This window comes from Plecotus auritus (genome assembly GCF_963455305.1).
Source record: "Plecotus auritus genome assembly, chromosome: 7".
Lineage (NCBI taxonomy): Eukaryota > Metazoa > Chordata > Mammalia > Chiroptera > Vespertilionidae > Plecotus > Plecotus auritus.
This window is the reverse complement of record NC_137774.1, coordinates 58,903,863-58,926,031: the sequence shown is the minus strand read 5'-3', so window position 1 is coordinate 58,926,031 and position 22,169 is coordinate 58,903,863. Positions and strand designations below refer to the sequence as shown.

The following is a 22,169-nucleotide window of genomic DNA, read 5'->3' as shown; positions in this document are numbered from 1 at the left end:
CTGAGTATCAAGAATCAATGCTTGAATTCTGAGAAGGAACAAGAATTAATTTTCCTGAGTGTGTGTGTGTGTACACCCTTCCCCCCTTAAGGAAGCTGTGCGAAAGACCTGCAGGACCTAAGGAAGACATAGCATGCTTACAAAACGCGCAAGGAAATCTGAGAATTTAGTTTTTATTTGTTTCTCCACCAGTTCTAAGGCAAGATGTACCATCCAAAATGGCATTTAAGCAAAACAAAGCAGGAAGGGAAAAGGCTTGCTTTATATTGAAAATTAAATCTCAGGGCCCAGGCTCTGCCCATGGTTCATTAGGTAAGTGGCTACAAAGTTTTCTCGGAAATGAGAGCACAACCCGGTGCAAAGCCATTGACCACAGGACACAAAGCCTGACTCAACCACTGTTCAGAAAGCCTTTCGCGGCCCCGATTTCATACTGTTTACCCCGTATTCAGTAAACGAGGTTACCCACCCTGTCCCCAGCCTTCACTGGTTTCCAAACATCCTTGCTGAAGACGTCACAATCTTTAACAGTGAACCTCAACATCTGGAAGAAGTCCACTAGACTCACTGGGATGGTGTGCCCATCCGTATGGAGAGACCAGCTGCTAGGGTGGGTTAGTTCACGCCCAGCTCCCATGATGGGAGGGACAATGCCAACCCCAGCTGCCTGGCTCTGGAGGATTAAGCACTTGAGAAGTCACGGTCACTGGGGTGTGATCTTGCTTCCCTGCTCAGCCACCGCCACTGAAGACCGACAAGCAGTCATTACCCTGCACCTGGCTGAATCACTCGGCGAAGCAAACCCAGAGTCGAGTCCTGCCGGAAACCAATCATTCTATCACTAATAGAAAGATGTGGACAGGAAACTGGGAAGGCTGGTCAACAACCTTAATTGTTTTGATCACTCACTGTTTAGTTGAAACATTGTTAGCTGAAGCAGCCTCCACCTCTGTTTCTCCTATGTAAATTTCTGTTATTGGAATTTCCTGCCTAAAGGTTATGGGCGTATCCCATAGTCTCAATAAAAGGGATTGAAAGGCCCGAGCAAAGGGTAGTCCTTCCACTAGAGTTGGGCTCCCGCCTGGCCCCCAATATTTCCAAATTAATACTTTTCCAAGTCTCTTTTCATTTGTGTGCGGCCTTCTCCAGAACCCGAACCCTGAACAGGAACCCTGAACCACACGGGACGTGAAAGGGGTTCCCACAGAGTCCCACTTCCCTTCCCTGGAAGCTGCCCTGGGCCAGGGGCCAGCACTCACTGCCCACCTGCTGCCAGCCTCAGGGTCACCCAGCAGGTGTCACCATATAGAACTGGGGTGGGAAGACACGCTTTTTGGTAAATCTGCCCAGACTGCGATGGAGAGCCCAGGCAGGGGGTTGGCGGGGAGGGAAATGGGAGGGACAGACCGCCTTCCTCGAACCAGCAGAAAAGGACCTTCCCACCTGCTCCCACTCCTTCGAGAGACCCAAACTTGTTTTCTGCCATGGATGCCTTTCCACCATGGCAATTGGGAGTCATTCTCAGAATAATCTTTGAAAAACATGAAGGTAAATAAGACTGAAAAGCAAACCAAGCCCTAGCCGGTGTGGCTCAGTGGATAGACTGCCGGCCTGCGGACTCAAGGGTCCTGGGTTCGATTCCCGTCAAGGGTACATGCCCGGGTTGTGGGCTTGATCCCCAGTGGGGGCCATGCGGAGGCAGCCAATCGGTGGTTCCCTCTCATTATTGATGTTTCTATTTCTCTCTTCCTCTCCCTTCCTCTCTGAAATCAACAAAAATATATATTTTTAAAAGCAAACCAATTATATTGAAATACAATTATCAAAATGTGTTAAAAGTTAGTGATATAGCAACACATGTGCTTCTGAATGACGCGGTAAGGAGAGCCATGCACTTTGAAAGGAGCAGCGAGTGTGAATGGCATCCTGCAATCACTGCACCCTGGCATGTGAGTGAGCATCTCTAATGGCTGTCAGTGACATGGCACAGGTGCCGTGGGTGCCCCTGAGGCTCACTGCGCGCAGACAGAAATGAGTGAGAGCACAGAGGGCACCCCTTCTTCAAGGATCCCTGAATCAGGAGGCTGCGGCGGGGGCGGGGCAAGGGGGAACAATGAGTCTTACTCCCAGAATGGCCCTGACCATTAAGACTTTAAAAATAAGCAAGAGGAATCCAAATAGTGAATGAGACTAACAACAGAGTGACCTGCCCTGGCTGGTGTTGCTCAGTGGACAGCGTCGGTCCACAGACTGAAGGGTCCCGGGTTCGATTCTGGTCAAGGACCTGTGCCTCAGTTACAGGCTTCATCCCAGGCCCTGGACTGAGTGCGTGAGGAAGGCAATCAATCGATGTGTCTCTCTCACATTGGTGTTTTGCTCCGTGTCTCTCACCCTCCCTCCCACTCTCTCTAAAAATCAATGGAAGTTATGGAATTTGGCCCCAAAAGTCATTAAAGGGCAGCTTCCCAAACAGAAGAGAGATTCCGTGATTTATAGTGGGGCAGTTACTGGGAACAAAAAGAAATAAAGGTTCATATTTTATTCCCAGAAAGTTGTGCTTCTTCATTAAACCCACTACATTTTTCAAACAGAGCTTGCCTTCCTCTCGTCGTTGCAGTAAATGGCTCCCACTCAGCGGCTCAGGCCGAAGCCTCCAAGGAATGCTGGGCTTCTCTCTCCCACATCCCATCCAGCAGCAAGTCTCAGGCCAACATCAACTATATCCCCAATCCAACCTCTTCCTACCTCCTCGACGTCAAGCGCCGCCACCTCTGCACTGACCACCCTGCTTGCACCATCAAAAGCTGACTTCAGTCTACTCCCCATCCATCCAGCACCACAGTGATCTTTTAAAAAGATAAACTGGTCATTTCACTCTTCTGCTCAAAACCCCCCAATAGTTTCCTATCACACTCAAAAGAAAGAAGAAAAATTCAAACTCTTTACCATGATGTCCAAGGCCTCACCCCAGCTGGCCTCCCGGCCAGTTCCCACCTTTTAGTCTCCCATCCCCTCCCCCATCTCTCAGCCTCCCATCCCCTCCCCCCTCTCTCAGCCTCCCATCCCCTCGCCCCCCTCTCAGCCTCCCATCCTCTCCCCCCTCTCTCAGCCTCCCATCCCCTCCCCCTTCTCTCAGCCTCCCATCCCCTCCCCCCTCTCTCAGCCTCCCATCCCCTCCCCCCTCTCTCAGCCTGCCATCCCCTCTCCCCACCAGCCTCCCCTTCCCTCCCCCTCTCTCAGCCTTCCCTCCCCTCCCACCTCTCTCTTAGCCTCCCATTCCCTCTCCCCACCAGCCTCCCCCTCCCCTCCCCGCCTCAGCCTCCTAGCCCCTCCCCCCCTCTCAGCCTCCCATCCCCTCCCACCTCTCTCTCAGCCTCCCATCCCCTCCCCCCTCTCCTCACCAGCCTCCCCCTCCCCTCCCCCCTCTCTCAGCCTCCTATCCCCTCCACCCTCTCTCAGCCTCCCAGCCCCTCCCCCTCTCTCAGCCTCCCATCTCCTCCCCCCTCTCTCAGCCTCCCATCCCCTCCCCCCCTCTCTCAGCATCCCATCCCCTCCCCCATCTTTCGGCCTTCCAGCCCCTCCTGCCTCAAAGGCCATGTCAGAGACCAGAGATCTCCCTGGCAGCGTGTCCTGGAGAAGGGCCACCGGCCTAACCCCTTAGAGCCCTACCCCTGCTCTCTAAGGCCAGGTCCCTGTCTCCTCCATGCTGAGAGTTACCTTTTACTGTCAGTTGCACCCTTTTCCTCCAGCAGCCTTACATTTCTGCGGCTTGCAACAAAGGATCCTGATCCATCCTTACTGCTTAGAGCACCTTCCCTGCAGGGTTATCTCCCTCCCAGGGTGAGAGGAGAAGGGCCTGCTCAGAGGCGCTGGGTGAGCGCCAGGGACCAGGCTGTGCAGGCTGCCGAGAGCCTCCCCAGACGCCCACGCCCACCTCCACACCCTGTGCACATGACATGCTCCTTCACAAGGCAAAACGGACTTGCACATGTGAGGGACCTGGTGGGGATCCAGGTGGGCCTAGTAATACGGTCATAGGCCCTGTGAGAGGGGCCGAGGGAGACGCTACCGCAGAAGGAGGCCTTGTGACAGCAGAAACCAAAGTCAGAGTGATGCCACGAGGGGCCCGGCCTCTGTAACGCAGGCCGCCCCCAAAACCGGGAGGCAAGAAAACAAGTTCCCCAGAGCGTCGTAAGGAACTGACTTTTGGACTTCTGGCTTCCAGAAGTAAATGAGAGAGTAAATGCGTATTGTTTTAAGCCGCCAATTTTGGGATGATTTCTTTAAAAATGAACACAGCAACTAATACATGGCAGAGCTAAGATTGAGACCTGTGTCTGCCACGCTGCCTCCCACAGGTCCCTGAGCATCTTCCTAGGGACATGGGAGGAGGCGGGAAGCAGTCCCCTCGGCCTCAGAGACGGGCCAGCCACCACCATGCCTCCAGCGAGGACTGCTCTTAGAAGACTACTGCATCCCCGCTTGTCCCAAGTTCAGGAAGCAGCTCTCCTTCCTTCCTGCCTAAAGACGGCGGCTGACGTGAAGAGCAAACACAGGGTGTTGTCCCCATGAGCCCCTCCAGCCTATGATGCACTGAGACGGAAGTCTACCTTCCCATCCGACACAACCCGACCAAAGAGCTCTCTCCACGGGAACTACAGCACGCTTCTACTGGGCCACCCCTTTCCCAGGTCCCTGTGCAGAGCACGCTGTCTGCTGGGCCACCCCTTCCCCAGGTCCCTGTGCTGAGCACGCTGTCTGCTGGGCCACTCCTCCCCAGGTCCCTGTGCAGAGCACGCTGTCTGCTAGGTCGTGTGAAGGCCCGAGCATTCCCATCCCACCACCAAACTCAGCGTCAGTAGGTGCCGCAGGGCTGGGCTGGGCTATCCTGAAACGACATGGTGACACTTTGTTTCCCCTCGGGTTTGGTAATGAGATACCTTACGGCGCCACGGGAGTATTGCGGGCTTTTCCCCTTTGCTTCTCTAAGGGTAGAACTTAGCTGAAAAGATACTTCACCCAAAGCAACCTTTTCTTTTCTCTTCTAAAACACACTGTTTCACGGAGGCCTCGGCTTGAGAGATCCTTCACCACCTTCTCCCAGGACACAGGCCATCTTTGTTGCTGGGACTTATTTAGTGTTATTTTCTTGCAAATGAATCTGACCAATTCTTCTCAGTTAAAATAAAAAATGAAACTCTTTCTGTTCTTAATATGATAGCAAATAATTTCATTGCTTCTGACTGGTGGGTTGAATCAGGACTGTATACCACAAAGGAGGGGGTGCTGGCTTCATAAACAGGAAGAAAGCCAACAGGAGATGTGATGCTGAGAGGGGGAACAACGGCCTGGCCAAGCCCCAGAGAGAGTGGGCAGCACACTGTCGCTGTCCCCAGCACCCTCCTTTCCTGGGAGAGCCCTGCATCCCTACTCTTTGTCACACGCTTTTCAATTTCTCCCTTTGGTGGAGTCACATCCCTATAGCACCGCTTCTTTGTGGAGGCTGGCCACAGCCTTGTGCTGGCCAACGAAATGGGAGCAGACGAGGCACTTGCCATTCATGGGCCGCTGGAGGCTGAGGGAGGGCTGCTCCTTCGTCCTGGGTCCCAGCTGAAGAGACTTGGAGCAAAGCCCAAGGTGACATGCAGCCACCTGGTAACAGTGTGAAGAATAAACCTTTGTTGTTACAAGGCACTGAGATTTGAGGGGTGTTTGTTACTGCAGCAGAACCTAGAGAAAGCTGACTAATGTGGATTACTGGAGGGTAGTTGGGTAAATACCATGTAGGAACACATACCAGTCAGGATTCTTTTGTTTTCAAGTATTAGAAACCTAACTCAAACTGGGCTAAACAAACAGAAAAAAAAAAAAAAGGATTTATTGGTTCACTTAACTAATAGGGGTAGGGCTGGCATTAGGCATGGCCCTGTACAGAGGCTCAAAACAACATCCGGCCCGCGGGCCATAGGAGACCCTCAAAGTCATTTGGTCTGGCCCTGGTGAGGTAATTACACATTTGACCTAATGCAGCAGGCTAATTTTTAAGTTGATAATTTTGTAGGGCCTGCAAGTGCTGTTATACATATCCACATGGCCTTGGCAGAGACAAGGGCCCCACCCTGCAGGACTCAGGCCCTGGCCACACTCAGCACTGCTGGATGTCAAGCATAACCCCTTTAGGTGGTTGCCCTGCGCAGCTCAAGGCTTGTCACTTCAAAGCTCCATGTTTAGAGGAAAAGAGAGAAATCTTTCCTGGTTGCTTCTTGAAAAATCTCTAGACTACTTCTGATTGAGCCAGTGTGGAGTAACCCTGGTGGTGGTGGAGTTACTGCTGCGGTGGGCCAGGCTGCGCAGACGCCCAGCGCAGAACCCACGAGGGATCAGCTGGCTCACTGTCTAGGAGTGGAGAATGGGGAAGGGTGACCCCCAGGAACACAAGAAGCGCTGCAGCCAACAGAGGGGGAATCAATGCAGGGCTAGAGAAAACATAAACGCCTACCACAGACAGCAAGAAAATGCAATGAAAAGAAATAGGATAAACACCCCTTAGTTTTGTGATTATTATTTTTTAAAATAAATTTTTATTGATTTCAGAGAGAGGAAGAGAGAGAAACATCAATGATGAGAGAATCATGGATCAGCTGCCTCCTGTGCGCCTCCTACTGGGGATCGAGCCCACAACTCAGGCATGTGCCCTGACTGGAAATTGAACCATGACCTCAGGGTTCATAGGTTGATGCTTAACCACTGAGCCACGCTGGCCGGCCTTGTAATTGTTTTTGATTCTTAAAGTCACTCTGTGAACAACAGGAAACCTACAAGACCACATAGCGGAGGAAATAAACGTTCCTGCTGTTTGGAGTCAAACATCTTTGGGAGGACTAGACTTAATTTTATGATTAGCCTTGATTTTAAACATTTCCTTTTCACTGCAGTTTATTTAACAAATATATGTATTTTATATATGATAAACCTTAAGTTATTTTTATAAACCTAAGAGACTTCTTAAAGGGTTGTCAATGTCCTTGGCTACATAAAAATGCAATGTTTTTTTTTTTAAGTCATGGAAAATAAATGGGTAAGTGAGAAGGGATGGACAGAGTGGAGAGATGTTAAATTATGGGGAAACTTAATGAGAAGGGCCCATAATTTCTGTGACAAGCAATCGGCAGCCACCCCCTGACAAATAATCGCAGCCCCCAACTGTGACCTGACGGTACATGACACCAAGCACTGAAGGCAGCTGCGTAGTTTGTCTGACCTAGAACATTCAGATGAGACCACACTCACAGTTTCCATGGCTCCCCGGCAGGTAGGCAGGAATGTCTGAGGCGCTAGGTGCCCGCACACACCTTATCTAAAGGGGATTTGCACTTACTCGAAGTTACTCTAAAATAAGGATGTATGATAAAAATCACATCAGTCAGAGTTTACCCTCACCGTCCCTAAATTACCCATAAGACACAGCATCTGCTGGTCAGCCTCCTGGGGCAGTTTCCTCTCTGTTTTGGTACAGATCACCCTAAGGAGCCGTAATTAGCCACGTTTGTAAGAGTGCGGTCTGAAGCCAGGCTTCCTTCAATCCCTCCTCTGCTCGTTCCTCAATGTGGCCTTGGGCCTCAGCTCTTTCCCTGAAGTGTGGCTGTCACCATATCAACTAGCACACAGAGACTCCCCAGGGCCTCCCTCACATACTCCGGCCTCCCTTGCAGTTGGTTTGGGGCCATGGGAGGAGGGAAAGTAAGGAGAGGTGAGAAGGTTAAGAACTGGGTGCCTCCTCCATCCTTTTCTTCCTTTGTTTCAGTGACCTCACAGATCCCATATTCCAAATATTATAATTTATAAGAGGGCTGTCCAACCTGGACCAGTTATTGTAGGAGCAACACATACGCTGTTACTGGGTTGAACCGCTGGTATTTTGGTAGTGTTGTAACTACAACCTACCCTAGGCTAGCCTAATACAATGGGGACAGTAACATTTCCTCCTTCTCGGGTTGTAATACAAGCTGAATTAGGTGACATTTATAAATTGTTCAGGATTGCACTTGACTAAACATTATATCAGTGCTTAGCAGGTGACTAGGTAGGTGACTAGGGACAGACAGAAGGCAGTAGCTGCTTTATGAGCTGCTCTGAGAACAGTGAAGGGAAAATCTGAGTCTTGTGCCCTATTTTATGCTTCACCTCCAGAGTAGAATTGCTTGCATTTTACAAAATTCTTCTCTCTTTATCTCCCAAGAGCATAGCCCTGAATTAGCATAAAGTACACATACACTACAACCCAACTGTCCCTAAAACCCGTCGCCAGGAAGAAGGGGCCATGCATACTCCTCGGACTTCTAGTACGTTCCTAAACCTCTTGGACGGCTTCAGAATTTGACTTGCTGTCATCTTCTTCAACCCCCCACCCACCCACAGCCCCCAGACACTTCACATTCACACTGAGGACACCTCCAGCGCCATGGCTCCAAGTCCACACCAGTCCACATCCCATCTTCCCTCATGTCAGCCGCTCAATGGAACAGTTACCACTCAGAATGGGTTGTCATGAAGACCATCACATCTCAACTTCCCATGTTCCTGACCTGATCATAACTTTCTGCAGCCTTCCACCTTCCCTACTTACTCACTTCTATTTCTAACATCTGCCCTGCGTGAGACTATGGGTGGGAAGGTTACTGGTGCCCCCATAGGACAGGGAGCACCAAACTACAGCCCCTGGGCCAAATCTGCGTTTGTGAATAAAGATGGATTGGAACAAAGCCACATCCATTTGTCCCCATGTTCTCTCTGTGGGTTTCGTGCTACAATGGTGAAGCTGAGCAGCTGTAACAGAGACCACAGTGGCCTGCAAATCCTAAAAGATTTACAATCTTCCACAAAAAGAGTGGTCTGACCCACCTAAAAAGCCATCTCCCTTTCGCCAGGACCTCTGAGATCATTGGAGCCATGCTTTACGGCCAGCCCAAGGCTCCGACCACAGTAACCCTCCTTCCACTGTTGCTGGAGAGCTGGGTTATGAAGGAGCATGGGGATGGAGAACAAGATGATGGAAGGGAACTGGCTGGTGGGTTGTGCACACTCAGAGCCAGGTCTTGGTAAGGTGCCTCAGGCCTCCCCAATGCCAGGAGGCATCTCACGTGGGCCCACATCTGCCCCTCTCACCATGATCCAGGGGCCGTTTTCCTACGTGACATCTGAGCTCTGGGCATGACCACAGGAAGGCATGCCTCCCCACTGTCTGGCCCCAGCCATCTCCAAGGTGAGCGCAGCCTGGCTGCCCTGCGGTCAATAGCATGAGGCTGGGAAACCGGGATCAGAGAGTTTCCTGGCTCCTGCCCTCATCCCGCTGAAGAACCTTGGCTCCTGCCTGCCTTGGACTCTTCCTGTCCAGGGCACACTCAGGAAGATCACACCTGAGGTCTTGCCTCTCAAAACCAAATCTGGGCACCAACCAGCTTGGCCACTGCCCCACCTAGGCCGGCGCCAGGCTCCCAGGACAGCCCATGTCCCACAGTGCTTTGCCACCATCTCAATCAGAACCCTCACCACGGACTACCTCCAGTGTAAGCACGCCTCTCACCCCAAGGCTATAGTGCGACAGCACCCACTCTATGCAGCACACCTGGTAGGTATTCAGTAAGGATTTATTGCACTGAGTTACATTAGTACCATTTTAATTTTTATGAAGCCACGAATGCTGACACAGGTGCTCAGTAAGTATCGTTGCTATGTCACTGACGAAAACAGCCCACATAAATAGTATTACTAATTTCATATGCTAGAGCTCAACTTCATAGGGTTCATAACGAATTTTAAGAGCTCTGGGAAGATGTACCAAACTGATTATTTCTGTGAGAAGACTCACAATTAGAAGGATGGTCAAAAAGAGTTTTAATCTTACCTGTCATGTCCTAGTGGTTTGAATGTAGAACCGATGCATATAACTAAAAATTAATAGTTAGAAAACTTCAGTCCTATTTCCTGAGACATAATAACCTTCAAGGAAGGGGAAGGGAGGGGAAGCGAGGGAGAAAGGGAGAGGGTGAGAATGGAGAGACGAGTTATTTAGGATAAGAGTTGTTTAAAGTTTTCTATTTTGTTTCTGAAGTGCTCCTGGAATAATCACTGCATGGATAGATGCCCTGAGCCTAGACTGAAAATAATGAGAGGCAAGAGCCACAGATGTAACTGACCTGGGGCCCAGGGTGGTCACATGAGTTAGTTCTCTTAGATTGGAGAAAACTAACAATTTTTAAATCAGGAATAAATTATTCAAACCTCTGTTGGCACTTACTGTTGCTTCAGCCACTGCTCCACGAAGGGAATGGAGAAGAAATCTGTGAACGGCTCCCCTGTCCTCTTTGGATTTTGACTGGTCATGATGTCATATGTTTGATTGACAAGAAAACAATAAGGAAGAATTCAAGTCAATTGTTGCTATCCTGCTTGCAAATCAACATTATTGAATCTTTAGGATCACTGAATATTCATGAAAAACTTACTTGTATAACCACTCAGTCAGAAAATCACAGGCAATGAATTTGGTCCTTTTCCTCTAAAGAGAGAAGAAAGAATTAAACTACATTCTTTGCTCACATGTCTGAGCAGGACAAAGGAAGAGAGGTTAACTGGTTGCTGTGCCACATGACACATGCACGCGTCCTCCACGAAGCTCATGAGCACAGCAGCAGACGGTACTGCAGGCGATGGCAAGAATCCTGAAGATGGTCTCCCGTCCTCTGGATAAGCCAGGTTCTGGCAGCAGCGCTAATGCAAGGCAGGGCCCACAAGTAGGGAGCTTATTACTTGCTTTAGACCATTCTCAGGATTTATTTAAATTGGAGTAATTGTAGTTATTGCTTTCCCTCAGTTCCCTCTAATCCTCAGAACAGGTTACTCCAGGTCTAGGTGTCACTTTCAGATGGGGGAGCTACATCCACAGGGGCACTGGGAGCCAGGCACACAGGCGCACTGACCAGTGCAGCCGACCCTGCCTGCTGCCCACCCAGAGCCGCTTGCTACTTTATCTGTATTAAGGAGCCTATCAGCCCAGGGCACAAACGACACGTCCCTGCCTCCCACGGAAGAAGGAACACAGTTCTGCCGATGAGATAGAAGTGGCCATGCCCTGTGGTTTCTGAGAAAGTTCTGCTCTTCATTTCTGCCACCACTCTCCCTGGAGTCTCCTCTACTTTCAGCCTGGATCACAGGCACAGGGCTGGGTGTGCAGTGGCCAAAGCCGCCTGCTAAAGATGGGAGCCCTCTGCCGAAGACGGGGGAGCCACCTGCCGAAGATGGGGAGCCGCCTGCTGAAGACGGGGAGCAGTGAGTTTGGACCCTGGCCTTTGAGGACTTCTGGGAGCCCCGGGCCTGGCCTGCTCTGGACATCTTGACACGCAGGGAGAGATGAGCTTCACTCAGGCTATTCCCAGTCCTTGAGTTCTCCTCCATGCAACTGGATGCAGTCCCTAGGTGACAGAGAGGCTCGGAAACCACAGGAAACGTCCTGGAGTCATGGAGAGAAGGCATGGCCTTTGGTGGTGCACCAGGTACCTGCCTCCCAGTCCATTTCAAGTCTCTTGTGACCCAAACAACCAGTCACCTTCTTTTACAGACTTGTCATCTAACTGGGAGGTGGAGGGTGGCTCTCCTTTAGGAGGGCAGGGCTCATACACAGTAAATCTAGAGGTGTGGGTGGCCAGGTGCAGGGCTCCTGCCCTGAAGGAAGGCCACACAGGGTCTGCTGGAAGCCTCTCTGCCCACCCAGGTCTACTCTGCACCCTGCCCGGCCTCCGGAGGCTCATTTTATGGTTCACATCAACCAGCTCCTTTCCTCTCTAGTTGGGTCCCACCAATGGGAGGTGTCAGGAGGAGATCTGAGAGAGGAGAGAAGGTGGGTGCTATGGGTTGAGTTTTGCCCCACCCCTCTAATTCACTTATTGAAGTCCTAACCTCTGGCATTTCAGAATGTGATGTATTTGGAAACAGGACATAGCAATTCCAAGGAGAGTGAACAAATATACCTATACTCCCCAAACTATTCCAAAAAATCCAGGAGGAAGGAACACTTCCAACCTCTTTTTATGAGGCCAGCATTATCCTAATTCTAAAACCAGATAAAGACATTACAAAGAAAGAGAAGTACAGGCCAATATCCTTGATGAACATAGATGCTAAGATCCTCAACAAAATATTAGCAAATAGGATCCAGCAATATATTTAAAAAATCAAACATCATGACCAAGTGGGATTTACTCCAGGCATGCAAGGCTGGTACAATATCTGCAAATCAATAAACGTGATACATCACATGCCAGAGGCCAGAGCATAACAGCATTTGCATAAAAGTGCAAAAGAGACATTGGAAGGCCAATGGACCTTGATCCCAGCAGGGCTGTAATCAACACAAGATTGCTCCTGCTGTGATTGCGACAGCTCAAGGTGATTTCCTGACCTGATAATCTTTACATTGTATACCAGACTATACCTTTGTTCTGCCTGTATGCATTGCTCAAGGAAAAATGTGTATTCAAAGTGAATAAAAGTAGATGGGATCCAGTCTCGGTGAGTCTCTTCACAAAAGAGGTTTCCACCTGGCCCCCCCAATGCCTTCAAAATTCATATTTCTTATATAGTGTACTCATTGTGTCAACGGCCCTCCTGCAAGTCATCCTGAACTTGCCGTGAAGGTTGCAGCAATCACATAAACAAATTGAAAGACAAAAATCACATGATCATATCAATCGATGCAGAAAAAGCATTCAACAAAATTCAACACCCTTTTTTGATTGAAAACTCTCAGCAAAGTGGGAATAAATGGGTCATACCTCAACATGATAAAGGCCATATATGACAAACCTATAGCCAATATCATACTCAATGGTCAAAAACTAAAACCATTTCCCTTAAGAACAGGAACAAGACAGGGATGCCCACTTTCACCACTCCTGTTCAACATAGTGCTGGAAGTCCTAGCCATAGTGATCAGACAGGAAGAACAAATAAAGGCATCCAAATTGGAAAGGAGAAAGTAAAACTCATTATTTGCAGATGACATGATATTGTATGTAGAAAACCCTAAAGACTCCACAAAAAAACTACTAGACTTAATAAATGAATCTGGCAATGTAGCAGGATACAAAATCAACACCCAAAACTGATGGCTTTTTTTATAAACTAATAATGAATTCTCAGAAAGAGAATCTAAACAAATAATCCCATTCATCATTGCAACAAAAATATTAAGATACTTAGGAATGAACTTAAGCAAGGAGGCAAAAGACCTGTATTTGGAAAACTACAGGATGTTGAAAAAAAGACAGAAGAAGATATAAACAAGTGGAAGAATATACTGTGTTCGTGGATTGGTAGAATTAACATCGTTAAAATGTCCACATTGCCTAAGGCAATCTACAGATTCAATGCAATCCCCATTAAAATACCAATGGCATATTTCACAGAGCTAAAAAAAATACTCCAAAAATTTATATGGAATCAAAAAAGACCCCAAATAACTGCAGCAATCTTGAGAAAGAAGAAGAAAGTTGGAGGGATCACAATACCAGATATCATGTTGAACTACAGAGCCACTGTAATCAAAACAGCATAGTACTGGCCCAAGAACAGGAATATAGATCAATGGAACAGAACAGAGACCCCATAAATTGACCCAAGCCATTATGCTCAATTAATATTTGGTAAAGGAGGCAAGAGCATACAATGGAATAAAGTCAATCTCCTACTGATAAAACTGGACATGTATATTCAAAAAAATGAAACTAGAACACCAACTTACACTATATACAAGAATAAACTTAAAATGGATAAAAGACTTAAATGTAAGTTGGGACCCATAAAAATCCTAGAAGAAACCACAGGCAGCAAAATCTCAGACATGTCTCATAGAAATATGTTTACAGATACATCTCCTAGGGCAAAGAAAATTAAGGAGAAAATTAACAAATGGAACTACATCAAAATAAAAAGCTGCTGCACAGCAAAAGAAACCATCTACAAAATGAAAAGGGAGCCCACTGTATGGGAAAACATATTTGGCAATGATACATCTGATAAAGGGTTAATATCCAAAATGTATAAAGTATTCATACAACTTAACAGAAGGAAGACAAACAATCCAATTAAAAAATGGGCAGCCCTAGCCAGTTTGGCTCGGTGGATAGAGCAGCGACCTATAGACTGAAAATCCCGGGTTTGATTCCGATCAAGGGCATATGCCTGGGTTGCGGGCTCAGTCCCCAGTAGGGGGTGTGCTGGAGGCAGCCAATCAATGATTCTGTCTCATCATTGATGTTTCTATCTCTCTCGCTCTCCCTTCCTCTCTAAAATCAGTAAAAATATATATTAAAAATACATATTTTAAAAAATGGGCAAAGGACCTAGATACTTCTCCAAAGTGGATATACAGATGGCCAAGAGACATATGAGAAAATGCTCAAAGTCACTAATCATCAGAGAGATGCAAATTAAAATGACAATGAGATATCACCTCACTCCTGTCAGAATGGCTACCATCAACAAGTCAATCAATAAGTGCTGGCGAGGATGTGGAGAAAAGGGAGCCCTAGTTCACTGCTGGTGGGAATGCAGCCATTATGGAAACAGTATGAAGTCTCTTCAAAAAATTAAATATGGAACTGCCATTTGACCCAAGATCAATTATTTGCAGATGACATGATATTGTACATAGAAAACCCTAAAGACTCCACCAAAAAACTACTAGACTTAATAAATGAATCTGGCAAGAGTATCATGCTAACTGAAGTAAGTCAGTCAGGGAAAGACAAGTATCACATGACCTCACTCATATGTGGAATCTAATGAACAAAATAAATTGATGAACAGAGTGGATCAGAGACATGGAAGCATAGAACACAGTGTGGAATCTCGGATGGAAGGTGGGGGAGGGTGGGTGGGTGGGAGTTAATTAACCAAAGGCGCTATATGCAAATATGCATGGCCTTGGACACAGACAATAGGGTGGTGAAGGCCTAGGGTAGGGGTGGGGGTAAATGGGGGAAAACAGGGGACATATATAATACTTTCAACAATAAAGATTTATTAAAAAAAAAAAAAAAAAGAAAGAAACAGCTCTAACTGGTTTGGCTCAGTGGATGGAGCATCGGCCTGTGGACTGGGGGGTCCCAGGTTCGATTCCGGTCAAGGGCACATGCCCAGATTGTGGGCTCAGTCCCCAGTAGGGGATGTGCAGGAGGCAAGCCCATCAATGATTCTCTCTCATCATTGGTGTTTCTATCTCTCTCTCCCGCTCCCTTCCTCTCAGAAATCAATACAAGTATATTTAAAAATAAAAAAAGAAACAGAACAAATTTGAGGTTATATTAGCAAGAAAGAAGGGAGCCGAAACCGGTTTGGCTCAGTGGATAGAGCGTCGGCCTGCGGACTGAAAGGTCCCGGGTTCGATTCCGGTCAAGGGCATGTACCTTGGTTGTGGGCACATCCCCAGTGGGAGGTGTGCAGGAGGCAGCTGATCGATGTTTCTCTCTCATCGATGTTTCTAGCTCTCTATCCCTCTCCCTTCCTCTCTGTGAAATATTAATAAAATATATTTAAAAAAAAAAAAAAAAAAAAAAAAAAGAAAGAAGGGAGATGCTATTAGATAGACCCCCAATGGCAGACTCCTAATGACACTGTACTAGACCCTGGATCCAGCTCTGTCTGAAGCCCAAATCCCCTGGACCTTTCAGGCACATGAACCAATAAATTCACTTTTTTTATTAAGCCAGTTTGTATTGAGCTGTTAATGTGCAACAAAAAGAGTTTTAACAACTATTCCTTTCTTCTCCAATTGGCGAAGTCCCGTTTGTCCTTCAAGATGTCCTCGGGAAGGCTTTCTGAACCTCTTCCCCTTCCCTTTAGGGTAGGCCCTCCCACCCCAGGCTACATGCCCATCATGGCACCTCAGATGTAACTGCCTGACCATGTGCCTATCTCCCTCCAAACTCTGAGCTGTCTGAGGAGGGGGTCTATCTTTACCTCTGTGTCTGCAGTGCTTGGTCAGTGCCTTAGTCAGTGTCCACCGTGGTGGTCAATGAGCAGTGACCAAACGAAGGAATGAATTCACCACTCAACTCCCAAGCATCAAAGCAAGAAGAACTCGTGAACAGAAATTCTGACATTTATAAGCAGGAATTACTCATCTAAATCTGGACAATTTCTCTAAATTTTCTTCCCATAATATTTTTTCTTTTTATCCCTTCACTTGGAAATAACCAGCTTTAGACTCTTACAGAAGGTTGAAAAGACTGCTGTGGGATTGAGTCTCACCAAAGGGAAAGTGCTGTTGAAGATTTTTCACTAAAAGCTTTATTCTACTTGTTAGTAAGAAAATATAGTGGTGGCTGGAGATTGTTTATAGTCCTTTATCTCATTGCTGATACGCTTTTATTAAAAATTGAAAGACTGCTGACCAGGGGACTAAAATGAAATGTACTAGGCCATGTACGGGGCTTCTATGTCTGCACTGTAAGAGTAGGATTCCCTTTAAAAAGCCACTTTTAAAGAAAAAACAACAAAAAAACAACAACAACAACAAAAAACACCCCAAAAAACAAAAAAGCCACTTTTAACCAAAATAAGAAAATACTTGTATAGCAACACAAATATGTATCTAGCATGAATTGCTGTGAATAATTTAAACAACCCAGCCCTGTGGAGTGGCAGTGCCTCCTCCTTGCCATACAACAACTGCACTGTGCCCTGTCATTGGCTGCACTGGGCCCAGGCACTGGCCGCACTGGGCCCGGGCACTGGCCACACTGTGCAGGGATAAAGATTCCTTCTGCGGAGGGAAGGCAGCTTGAATTGCTCTATTAAATAGACTTAAAATAGCCAAATGGTCTGATGTATGAAGGTCTTGAAGACAAATGTAATCACTTTGTTGCAAAGAAATAAAATGGAAGAGATTGTGTTTTCCTTCTGCTCTGGGTGAGCGAGGATGTGCTGGGAATACTCAGACAGGCAGAACAATGGGGATATTGTTCTCTGTTGTTCAGCATTATCTGCTGGGAGCTGAGAGAAGAGAAAGCCAATGGAAATTTGTGGTGACTGAAGACATAAGAGAGGAAGTAATAGAAAAAACTGTGAAGTGTGTGATTAAGAGTGGGTTTACTTAATGCAAACACACTGAGTTCATGATTGGTAAAGGGTGAAAATGTGCAAGTTTGGGTGAGCAGAGGAAACAGGTAAGACAACCTCAAAGAAAGTTAAAAAGCAATTTTTAAAAATCCAGAATTGAAAAGAAAAAGACTAAATGTCAAGGGAGAAGACCTCATTACATCATCATGAGTCTGCGACTCTCGGGTTGATAGATTGTTGGATGTTTATGCAAAGAAACAAATAAAGAAAAGTGGCAACTGAAGAATCCCGGTGGTAAAATGTGGGTGTCCACCCTAAAATTCTATCAACTCTTCTATATGCTAGGAAAAATGTTATAATAAGATTTGGGGAGGGAAGAGGGGAGGAAAATATCATCATGAAAGACTCAAACTTCAAACAGAGAAAAGGCAGTCAGCAGGGTTCCACCCAGACAGTATTCTGTGCTGATTTGTATGTTGGATACACATATGATAGGAGACACACAGACACATCATCTTGTGTGTATGCAGTCTATTGTGTACACTAGAAAGGGAAACAACTCGCCTTGGAAAGTCACTGACTCTGCATCAGGCAAATAAAGTAATCATCCCCAGCAAGGTCATCCCCACAGAGTCATCACCCCCCCCAGGGTCATCCCCAGCAAGGTCATCCCCACAGGGTCATCCCCCCCAGGTCATCCCCACAGGGTCATCCCCAGCAAGGTCATCCCCTCAGGGTCATCCCCAGTAAGGTTATCCCCACAGGGTCATCCCCCCCAGGTCATCCCCACAGGGTCATCCCCAGCAAGGTCATCCCCTCAGGGTCATCCCCAGTAAGGTCATCCCCTGCAGGGTCATACCCCACAAGGTCACTCCCCCCCCCGCCCCCTACCGCAGGGTCATACCCCGCAAAATCAAGCATGTGCCGTGAAGCCTGTGAGGTGCAGAGTAGCTGGCCACGGCTGCTGTGTGGGTTTGTGAGGGAGAGAAATGTGCTTGGGTTACCTTGGTTACTGGGTTTTTTAAAAGTCACTTTAGGCTAGATTTAGCTGCAACAACCCCAATTCTGAGAAGCTTATACCATCAGTAGTTGGTCCTCACCCAGGTCACACGAGCATTCAGGCAGCTGGGGTCGGCTCCATGCTGTCCTCACCACAGGCCTCAGGCCGGCAGGGAAAGCTCTTTCTGAGATATGGCTAGTTATCCCCCAAAGAGAACATGGTGAGCCATTCTTTCACTCTTAAAGTGTGTTTAGAAATTACATATGTCATGTCTATTCATTCCACTGACCAAAGCAGTCCCACAGCCACGCCTCCCTCAGGGAGAAGCCACAGACATTTTTGAACATTAATATAATCTAGCACGTGGGTTACTATAAGGAGGATGAGGATTCCTCTGACTGGGGACAGGGCCAGGGCTCAGGAAGCAGACATGCCAATGCTGTTCAGGGACCAGGACAAACTTCCCACTGTCCACCAGCAGTTCTCACTCCAGTTGGTTCCCGTTCCAGGTGGGACTCAGCTCTCAGGCTGGGACTTTTCCTGCTGCCCTCTCCCGACTGACCCTCCTCTCTGCTTCAAGGTCTGCTAACTCTTGGCTTTCTCCTGCCCGCTGCCCTCTCCTCTTCCGCTCTCCTTATGGTCTCTATTCGCTGTGTCTGACACCCTCACTCTGCACATAGGAGATTCTGAATAGGCTGGTAGGCCCCTCCCAGGAGAGACCATCCCGTTGGGCAGAGCCAGCGGACCAGACCACTTGCTAGCACTTCCCATCCTAGAGTGGCCACCCCAGGGCCTGATGCTTAACCTGGCTCCATCACTAGTGGCCCAAAAGATGGGGACATGAACAAAGCAGGGACAAGGGCTGCAGATAAGGCGTGGGCCTGGTGTGCGCTCAGAAAGCCACAGCCTCCTTTCCCATATAGATAGCTCCACAGTAAACTCCCAGACCCCATCCCCGTCCTCCAACATGATGAAACCGACTGATAGCCAGGATCGCAGAAATGAGCACACACTTGGACTCTAACCAGAGGTCAAACTTCAAACACGGGTTCATCCCCCCACCCCTCCGCCTAAGAATTTCATTGGAGAAAAATGATACTTCTCAGAAAAAGTTTAAAATATGCACTCATAACACAGAATATTGACCAAGACTTCCAGCATGGGCCACAAGGTCATGGCTAAGTTCCAGATGAAAAGGAGCCAGGCTAGAATAATTCTGTCGCACCTCTCCGCGAGAATCTATTTTTTCCACTCCTCAGGATTTTTTTTTTAAAAAAACAAAAGCTGATGGTGTTTCTGGTTCCCCTTATTGCTCAAGGCTATGAAATTGAGTTTCTTCCCTTACTGACCAGAACCCTGGCATCTTTTAGAAGATATTCAGGTATTTTATTTCTTTTTAAAAATACAATAAATGACTGTTAAATGGGCAAAGAATGTAAAAAATGCTTTTGTTTTACTGAATTATTCACAGTAGAAAATTTTAGTGTCATGAGATCATCAAAGGACTCATTAGGAATTAGAAATAATTTCTTGATGCCAACTATTATTTACAATGCTCTTCATTGTAATGGAATGTGATGAGTAACCATAAATGAAAGGGAAAATGAGATGTTGCATGTGATAGGAAAAGAGGCAGGAAGTCTTATGACCTCTCTCCAGACTGCATTGCATACATATTTAAAGCTGTGATAAGATTTATTTTCAGCCATCATTCTACTCATTCATAAAACTCCCGATATCTTTCCAAGTTAAGCAAAGTGCACTGTTCCAGGTTGGTTCCGTTCAGTACACATTTACTGAGGACTATATGCCAAGTCCTGTGCTAAATGCTAGAGTGAAAGTAAAGACTGAGACATGGCCCCACTGTGGTTCATTCCATGTCCAGCAACCACCTCCCGCTGGGTGGTAGCTGTGATGTCTGTAGAGGATTAACCCCATGTCCAGCTCCAGGGAACCGTGATAAGGCAGCTCAGAGAACCCCCTCACCGCCCTCCTATACCTAAACCATATGGCCCCCACTCATCTTGGCCAAGGCATTGGCTGGACCAGGAAAGGGCAGGTCAATGTCAGAGTGGTAGGTATGGGAGGAGACGTGTGGGAGCTTCTGAGAAATGACTCCCTTCACGTTTCTAAGAGTTTGGCCACTCTCTCCTTGTGGCTGATGCAGTGGGTAGAGGCAATGCCCAGACCAGGGGCTGTAGCTGTTTTGACATCACCAGGGAAGGCAGCCTAAGGACAAAGCCAGCTCTGCAAGAGGCCAAGCAGAGAGGCAGAAGCAAACCAAGTCCACTGAGCCCCGAATCAACAGGCCCGAAGCCTTCCTTCTTCTTTTTTTGGTTAATCCTCATCTGAGGTTATTTTTTCCATTGACTTTTAGAGAAAGGGAAGGGAGGGAGGGAAGGAGGGAGGGTGGGAGGGAGGGAGACAGAGAGAGAGAGAGAGACATCAATGTGAGAGATGATGCTTCCCTCACGTGCCCCAACTGGGGCCGGGGTTCGAACCAGTAACCCAGGTATGGGTCCTTGACTGTGAATTGAACCCAAGACCCTTTGGTGCATGGGTTGATGCTCTACCCATAGTACACACAAGCCATGGCTGAAGCCTTCTGTCTTTATCTCAGAAACTTCTAATCTCTGGAGTCAACATCTCTCCTTTGTTGTTTAAACCAGTTTTCTGCTGCTTGCAACATGAGTCCCAGCCAAGATAACTGCCCAGCCTCCCTTCTGTCTTCTGGTAACAGCACCCTGAGTACTTTTGGAGATCCACCCTTCCCCAACTCTAAGCTATGTGCCTTGGGTAGGGCTCCTTTGCTTAAGACTCCACCAAATCCTCTTAGTTCCCAGGGTTCATTCAAAAGTAGGTCACTGACCTGAGTCAGTTCCATCAGAGATTAACTCTAGCTCTACTCCCCTTGAGCCTTATGGGAATGAGCTGCTGCCACCCGGGGAGGGCCGTTTCAGTGGGGCGCAAAGCCATAGGAAACGGGATCGAGAATTGGAGTGAGAGACATTGTCTGGGCTCCCAGATGAAGCTGCCAGGAAGATCTCCCTACAAACAACACTCCTTTTCCACTTGGTCTGATTGACCGGAGCTCTGCCTCAGCAGGGCCTGCCCTGAGTTACCACAGCCATGTGGGCATGTGAGCCGCAGACTTGACTTCCACTGAAATGTACTCTTGAATTCATACTTCTTTCCATGCTAACAATATAAGCCTTTTATCAGACACTGCTTAAGTAAAAATCATCCATGTTACACAAGCATTTCCAAATGAAGTGTACAGCGCAGTCACTAGCCGCTGTCTAATATAGCAATCCAATTAAATTCTAATTAAGTTCCAGTCTCTCGTGTTCCAGTTAAACTAATTCAAAGGTATGGCAGGGTATTGGGAGATCACTTAAAAGCATCAACCTAACTGCAATGTTTAATCTTTACAATGACATTTCCACATCTCAAGCTTGATTTGCTCCAACAGAACACAACGCAGCTGTGAGAACAGGAGAGGGACCACGGTTTCTAGTCAGCCTCAGGCTAAGGGATGCTGATGGGCTACTTAGCAACCGCATAGTCGGTTTCCTGTTTTAAATCCTTTCCCTCCCAACTCACACAGACTCCAAGCAGCCCAGGGCAGCAGGGAAGGCAGCTGTGATGACAGACGGAGCACCAGAAGATCCATGTCAACCAAGACTCAGTAAGGAACTGGCAGATCTTCATGAAAACTTGACTCCCACAAAAATTCCTGTCTCAGCATCAACATTATTTGCAAAGTTGTTTCACAGTCAAGCCTCGGAGACCAAAGGCCTGGATGCTCTCTCCGAGCCTGCCTGTGCTCAGAGCAGACAGAGCAGCACCGGGCTGTGCTTCCGGCAGGCACTCTGAGGATTTGTCTGTCCTGGTCCCTCTCACTGTTCCTGCCTGAAAATGGATTTTGTCTTCATGTCACTGTCAACCTGGACCCATCTCTCCTCCCCTGTTCTTCACATGTGACACTCCCTGCTCCGTGAGTCGCTCCTCAAGCTCAGTCCTCAGTGGAAGTGGCTGCCCGTACTGAGCA

At 47.7% G+C, this 22,169-nt stretch overlaps 1 protein-coding gene across 8 annotated transcripts in view; it reads right to left on the bottom strand.

The window, feature by feature from the left end:
- IQCK (IQ motif containing K) overlaps positions 1–22,169 on the bottom strand; it is a 140,838-nt gene that overhangs the window by 91,423 nt on the left and 27,246 nt on the right. For all 8 annotated transcript variants that reach the window (XM_080681872.1, XM_080681865.1, XM_080681871.1 and 5 more), the window contains exons 5-6: positions 10,506–10,558; positions 10,298–10,375 (exon numbers count right to left, since the gene is read on the bottom strand). In XM_080681872.1, the coding sequence (XP_080537998.1) occupies positions 10,298–10,375; positions 10,506–10,558 (131 nt within the window). The remainder of the gene's footprint in view (positions 1–10,297; positions 10,376–10,505; positions 10,559–22,169) is intronic.